The sequence below is a fragment of the Diceros bicornis genome, chromosome 6, assembly GCF_020826845.1.
Source record: "Diceros bicornis minor isolate mBicDic1 chromosome 6, mDicBic1.mat.cur, whole genome shotgun sequence".
Taxonomy (NCBI): Eukaryota; Metazoa; Chordata; class Mammalia; order Perissodactyla; family Rhinocerotidae; genus Diceros; species Diceros bicornis.
In genome coordinates, this window is record NC_080745.1 from 38,107,667 (window position 1) to 38,114,789 (window position 7,123).

The 7,123-nt window shown below is 40.5% G+C and overlaps 1 protein-coding gene across 1 annotated transcript; it reads right to left on the bottom strand.

Moving 5' to 3' along the window:
* Nucleotides 1–651: 651 nt before the first annotated feature.
* LOC131406789 (ubiquitin-conjugating enzyme E2 E3-like) lies at nucleotides 652–1,889 on the bottom strand. Its single transcript, XM_058542669.1, has one exon. It carries the CDS (start codon nucleotides 1,808–1,810, stop codon nucleotides 1,187–1,189), a length of 624 nt encoding a protein of 207 aa, XP_058398652.1. The 5' UTR covers nucleotides 1,811–1,889; the 3' UTR covers nucleotides 652–1,186.
* Nucleotides 1,890–7,123: the final 5,234 nt, after the last annotated feature.

Below are 7,123 nucleotides of genomic sequence, written 5' to 3' on the forward strand. Positions count from 1 at the left end.
ATATAAAAGCAATATAATAAATTAATATTTCTCTTAGGTGAATATATAGCAAAATGACTCATGCAGAGACTGTAAATCCATTGTCTTATCAAATAATGTGTACCCTGAGAAAGCAAAAAGTTGAAAATAAATTGTAGTGGGAGTACAAATGATATAATTAAAAAAAATAGAATATGGCTGATATGTATTACTTCTTTATGTTTATGGAATCCTTACCTGAGCACTGGTGAACTGCAATAAACATGTATTGAGAAACTTTCCCAAACCTCACTATTAAAAGATTTTTCTAATTCTAAAAACAGACTTCCTGTATTTGGATAAGGGCTGACCAAAGTGGAAAGTGCTGATTTATGCCAGGACCAGGAGTAGCCTTGGGATTTGGTAATTTGTGGCATAAAATGTGGAAAAGGTACCATGTACCTCTAAAAATGGGAAAAGGTACCAGTTACCTCTAAAAATGGGAAGGAGGCTGAAAACTAGAGTGTTGGCCGAAATTCTATACAGGAAGGAGTCTCGTAGCCCCTTCCCAACCATCTAGGCCTCTCAATAGAATGCTGGGAGATGAGGAAGACCTGATTTGTAGTGTTTGCCAATTTTTGTGGTGTAAATACTCCTGACCATGGCCATTTTTATTTTTATTTTTTTTGTGCCTTCAGGAGCATGTTTATTGTGTTTGAGATGATACATCAGGTGCTCTCTGAGCTACAAAGGGTAAAAGGAAATCCTCTCATTACAAACTGACAAAGGTAAAAGGTAAAACATTTTTCACAACAGCATGAACCACATACTCAGAAATAGATCTGGGTTTAATACAAATGACATAATTCCTAGTCATCTACGGCTACTTTTATAACTTCATACAGATAATGAATTAGGCTAAAATGCACTATAATATTTGGTAGACTTCAGGACCAGTATCCTTAGTACATCACAAAATACATTTTGATATCCCAAAGAAGCAAGACTTGCAAGTAGGCATTTTAAACATAACTAATATACAGCTACAAACTTCTACTCTTGATAGCATTTACCTTTTTGGGGACTCTCCCAGTCTCCAAAGGATAAAAGCAGAGAGTAGAATCAGTATGACATATACACAGAAGTCCGTATTGTCAAGGCTATAAAAATTTGCAGCACAGTGAGAAGATGCCTTCAGCTCCTTCACACTGCATGCAAATTATGTGAATTATGTTGCGTATCTCTTGGTCCACTGTCTGGCTATCTTGTCATGTTCTGCTCTGTTGGTCAAATACTGAGTGGCTATGCTTCCAACCAGAGGATCCGCAGGATTGCAGTCTGTCAAAAGAGAACAAATCGACAGCAAAACCTTTGAAATAGTCAAAGCAGGACTCCAGTTGTCTTTAAGGATGTCCAGACAGATGACTCCCTGACTGTTGATGTTGCAGTGATAGATCCTGGTGCGGAAAGTAACCTTTGGTGGCTTAAATAGGTAATCGGATGAAAATGTGATATCCAGAAAAAACACACCACCTTCATATACAGAACCTGGTGGACCAAGTATAGTTGATCTCCATTCATCAATGTTATCTCCTTTAGGCCCAGCACTGCAGTTAGGAGGAGGATCAAGAGTTATTTCAGCTAGCTCCTTCTGAATTCTTTTAGCACTAGTGGATAACTTAGCAGTGGTTTTGCTAGAGAGTTTGGTGTTTTTCTTCTGCTGGGTGGCAGAAGGTTTTCTTTCTTCTTGTTCTTCAGGCTCTGGAGCGGCTGGGTCTCGCTGGTCCGCATCTGAACTACCATGGCTGGTGCTGGGGCTCTCATCATCGGACCTCTGTCTATCACTGGACATCTTGGTGAAGTTATTTCTTGAAAAACTCGGCCGCCCGCCCGGCCCGCTCGCGCGCCGCTACGCTGTGGGGGAGGGAGAGAGAAAACACCCCTTCCTTAAGGAAATGGAGGCAGCTGGGGCGGGGGGGGGGGGGTGGGGGGAAGAAGCCCAGGAGGCTCTGGCCGGGGAGTGTGGAACATTGAAAGTCGGAGGGGGTTGTGCAGTGCCGGCCTCCAGCCGGAGGGTGGCGCCGCCCAGCGCCTTCGGAAAAAAGCGGTGGTGGGGGTGGGGGGGGGTGGGAGCTCGGCGGGGCGAGGGCGCGAGCTTCCGGCGAGGCCGAGGGGTCGCGGGAGACCCCCGCGCGCTATGGCCTCCCGCCGCCGCCGCCGCCCGGCTCGGCCTGACCATGGCCATTTTTAAATTACCTGCATGATGTCACTGAATGCAGAATTGGGAAAAGATGCTCACAATCAGTTCTTTCACCTGTACTTCATCTCAGTCCTTACTAGTGAGATACCACATGCCAGGGGTTATCACCAGCAGTGGGCTCTCATTTCCATCTGGCCTGTAAGTGATCTGGTTCAAGAGTACCATCCTAGGGGCCTGCTTTCTAGGCCCACTCCTGGTGTAAAGGTCTTGGCTTGGATTCTCCCTGAAAGCAAGAGCTTGAGACAGGGACTTGTGTTTATTTGGGTGGTAACTTGTAGTTTATTTGGGTGGTAACACCAGGGTGCAGGGGTGATGGACTGGACAGAATGAGGAAAACAGGAAAGGATAATGTAGGATAAACTTGCGTTATTAAAGTCAGCGCTGAGCCCACCTGGGGCTTGATGTCAACCAGAACCTTCTGAGGATTGTGTGGAATGTCCCTTAACATTCTCTATCTAGGGGTCAACTGGAAGGAGCAATTGTCTGCCAGTTCCTCACCCTCACTGGTTGTGGGTTAATCCTGGGCTCTGTGGATATGTACATACTGAGTGGGCTCCCTCAGTCATCTGTGGCATTGGAGAAGCCCTGGGGCAGACAGTGAAAGAGATGTGAGATGTGATACTGACAATATGAGGGTGTTTTAACCTGCCAGGAACTATCTTCCATAGGTGTGATTGGGATCAGAGACTGAGCAGGTGTGGGCAGGGCACCGGAAGCATCTGATACAAATGATACTTAGTTTATAATGTTTTAAAAGGTGGACTAAAAAGCATTTGTTCACAATGAAGCTACTATTTAGGATCATGGGTCTTGTGGGATTAAATTGATTATCAGAGAACTGACAGAATTTTGAGGGCAAATGTAGTTGATTTCTTCTCTTCTCTTTCTTCTTCCTCAAGTAAAACTCTGGATTATGCAGCAATTCTGTGTCACAAGAAACCCATAGGAAGGATTTTAATCAAGTTCATAAACGTTGAAAATACATGAGCAAATATGTTCATTCACTTAATGAATATTTAATATTAGAAATGTGAAAATATAAACTTAATTTATGAAACCATGAAGTCATTTAAAAGGTCTTTATAGGTGTTTTATAGGGATAAGAGATGATATAAAACAACTTTGATGAGATTTAGGTATTAATTATTTCTTTTTGGTTTCTTTTAGATAACCTTTCTAGAAGTTTTAGTGCTTCTACTTCTTAATTGTAGGTCTTTGCTGTGATTTATTTCTATTTAGTAAAGGAATAAAGACAAAATATCAATATAGTCTCAAAGGTACATCTCTATTAAACTTCTTTCTCCTTGACAGTTTCTTTTAGGATATCATCCTAATGTTATTTCCCCTCTTTGAGGTTGGTAGCTGTGAATTGTGTATTTGATTGTCTTTAGGTATCTGTAAAAATTTAAGGAGAGCAAGGAGGATAGCAGAAACTACATGACATTTACCTCACTTTCTTTAGAAAAAGAGGAAAAAAACTAGAGCTGGCTCAATCTTACTGGAAAAGAATTCTCTCATAACCCCTTTTATGTATTTGATGACATGAATTCTAATAATATAACATTAAGCTCTTATGTTTGTATTATTGAAAGGAGTAGCACACCCAAACAAGGATCATTCATATCCAGGTGCCATATAGTAAAGGTGACTAGCTGCAATCAATTAAGATACCTACTCTTAAGAATATATGAAAATATATGTCCTTACAACTCAGGACATGATAAGTATTTGCATAGATTACTTGAGAAGAATTAAACCTCCATTATGTAAAGAATGCATATTCCCAACTTTTTCCCTTGTGTAGATACTAACGTTTGCAATCTACAGCCTCATTCAGATCCAGTTCCCAAGCAAATTCATATTGTAGATGGAATCTGGAATTTTAGTCCTGTATCTCGTGTGCCCAGGTGAAGCCTGGGTACTTTTGTGTCCCTTGAATCACAGCCTTCCTTCTAACTCTCCACCATGTTTGTTCAATCTAGGTGACTGGGTTTCTGCCCAGTGCACTTGGCAGGGGCTCTAACTCCCTGCCTAATGCTTACCAGTTTCCAGATGAACCACCTGAAATAGGGCATCACCACCTCCTAAAATAGAGTGACACTGCTGGGAGGAGACTCCTGCTGCAGTGTCCCACTCACTAGATTGTTGGTTCTTGGACATTGTAACTGGTCCTAATTAAGTACAAGTTTGCTATGTCCTTCTAACCCCCAAGCCATGGGCTACTATCCAAGTCTCTTTGGGGTCTAGCCCTATCATTTGGTCAGTTCCTTTAGCCTTATTCTTGCTTGGCTCCTTTTTGTTGCTTGGTCCTGTCTCTTTCTGGCAGTTGCTCAATATGAACTATAGATCATTTACCAAGTAGTTAATATGATTAAAAATAGCTACCATTTATTGAAGACTTAAGGATATATTCCTCAAATGTCTGAGTCTCAACACCTTTTTTGTAGAATAAGGTCACATATTCTTTTAAATATCTAGATTCCAATAGCTCAAATCCCCATTGTCTTAGTGCCAGCAATCAGCCACTTAAAGTGTTTCTTGGCTGTTTCTGAGTCATCCCCAGAGCTCTCTCAATTATGTTTAGGAAGAGGTCCATCATGGTTTTCTGTTTTGGATGCCTTGTCATGCTGCTGCACTGCTGCTTTTGCTCCTGTTCACCAGGTGGATATTACATCCGAATTAGGAGACAGGCCCTTCCCTTAATTTTCCACACCATGGCATTTTAACTAGAGTTTACAGAAAGAGGCAGGATAAAGAAAGACAACACAGATAATAATTATAATAGTAACTGTGGCTAACCCTGATCCAAGTTCTGAGCCATTTTCAAGGCATCGTTAAAAATGTTCCTCTATGGGGCCAGCCCAGTGGTGTAGTGGTTAAGTTTGTGCGCTCCACCTTGGCGGCCCGGGGTTCGTGGGTTTGGATGCTGGGCACGGACCTATGCACTGCTCATCAAGCCGTACTGTGGCGGCATCCCACATACAAAATAGAGGAAGATGGACACAGATGTTAGCTCAGGGCCAATCTTCCTCAGCAAAAAAACAAAAAAACCCCACAAAACTGTTCCTCTAACTTGAGTCTATCTATTACTATTATGAATATGCAAGCTTGTCTCTCCACTGTGAGATACTCTTTGGCTGTCTCTTCTATCTGGAGTCCAGGCTCCCATACCCTGGGACTTCAGAGAGAAAAGGGACTTTCCCTCCTTTTCAGCTAAAAACCTGGTTTTCCAGTTCTCGTTTCTGTCCTAGAATCAACTTCTTCCCCAGAATAAATAACAATGGGAATATCCATTCTTTTCAGGAGAAACCTCACTCTCTCACACATAGGATATGATCTGGTCTCGTATGTCACTCCCTCCTCTCCTCCAGGCAATTACCTTAGCTGTCTTTATTACAGTTCCTAGGAATCTTAACTATTCTCTTAAAACCATGTTTGAGACTTTAGTAATCCATTCCAGGTTGTGTTATGCCAATCCAGTTAGGACTCTTTATAGAATTTTCCTTCCTCCCTCCCTCCCTCCCTCCCTTCCTTCCTTTCTTCCATCCGTCTGTCTGTCTATCTATCTATCTACTATGTATCTTCTTCATTTCAGCCTTGGAGCTCTTGTGAACATGCAATGTTTTATAGCAGTGGTTCTCAAGTCTCCCCTCTCCCTTCTTGCCCTAGGGGCAAGCAGTTTTGGTTGTCACGGTAGTTGTGGGGTACATTTGGTATTTAATTGGCTTGGGCCAAAGAAACTTAGAGGTTTTGCAGTGTGGAACTCTCATCTAAAATGAATTGTCCCACATTCCATGCAACTTTCAAACGTGCCACGGGACGTTCATGTAGGTCCTGCTTATAATTTTCTACGCCTAGAACCTAACTCTGGTTTTACTTTTAAACACAAAGTATTTTTTGCACAGTTTTAACATATGCTGAATTTTCCAGGAATGCAGGATTGTTCTTGTTTTGTTCTGTATTGTATCAAGAGTTGTTCACCATTTCAGAAAAATCACATCACTATTTCAATGCTGCTTGTGGTATCTGAATTGCCATTACAACACATCCTTATCAACCTACATTTGTAGCTGTCGCATTGATCATAGTGATTCTGTGCCTAAGGGAAAAAAGTGACTCTTGTATTATGTGTTCCAGTATAAGTGTGCCTGAGTGTGTAATGAAATGCAAATATTTAATTTATGTAAATACGTATGATTTTATATGTGACATTTATTTATAAAATATATTTTTAAAGACTCAGTATAGTTAATAACTATGAATTTCATTTCAGGGTGTTAAAAAAGCACATTTGAAAATGTTTATTTTATAAAGGGGTATAAGTTCTGATGGGTTTGAGGACCATGAATATTTATAGAGGGAAAAGAAATGGTTCTCTTTAAGAAGCATTAAGAATCTGCAGAGACATACCTCACTGAATTTCTCTGTGTGAAATGATGGCAGTCATTTCCTTCATCACATTTTAGGTGAGACTTGCTATACATTTGCACAACTAGAAAATCTATATTTGTTTTCTCAGAACAAAGAGGCAGTTTGTTTAAAAGGTAAATTTAACCTGTACTCTTAGGAGGCCAAAAATGATTCTACCTTTTAAATGATGTCAATACTACCATACCCCTTATTGAATGCCTCTAGTCTAAGATGCTACATTACTTGTTTACATCATTTAATACTAGCTTTTGAGGTTAGAATCACAAAGACAAGACAATTTCTTTAATATTTTAAATGCTGTATCAAGTAAAAATTAAGTACGTTAATTCTTTAGAAGTCATATAATACATCTCTTGTTTAAATAATCTGAAATAAAGAGACAGGTTCAATGATAGTAAATGTCGATTTCATTCTAGGTGTTTTGTATCTCTGAAAATAATTGTGATTTCAAAGTTGCAGCAGCAGGTTGTTTTT

Excerpts from the sequence above, each read along its gene's own strand:
- LOC131406789 (XM_058542669.1), bottom strand. The coding sequence starts at position 1,810 with ATGTCCAGTGATAGACAGAGGTCCGATGATGAGAGCCCCAGCACCAGC.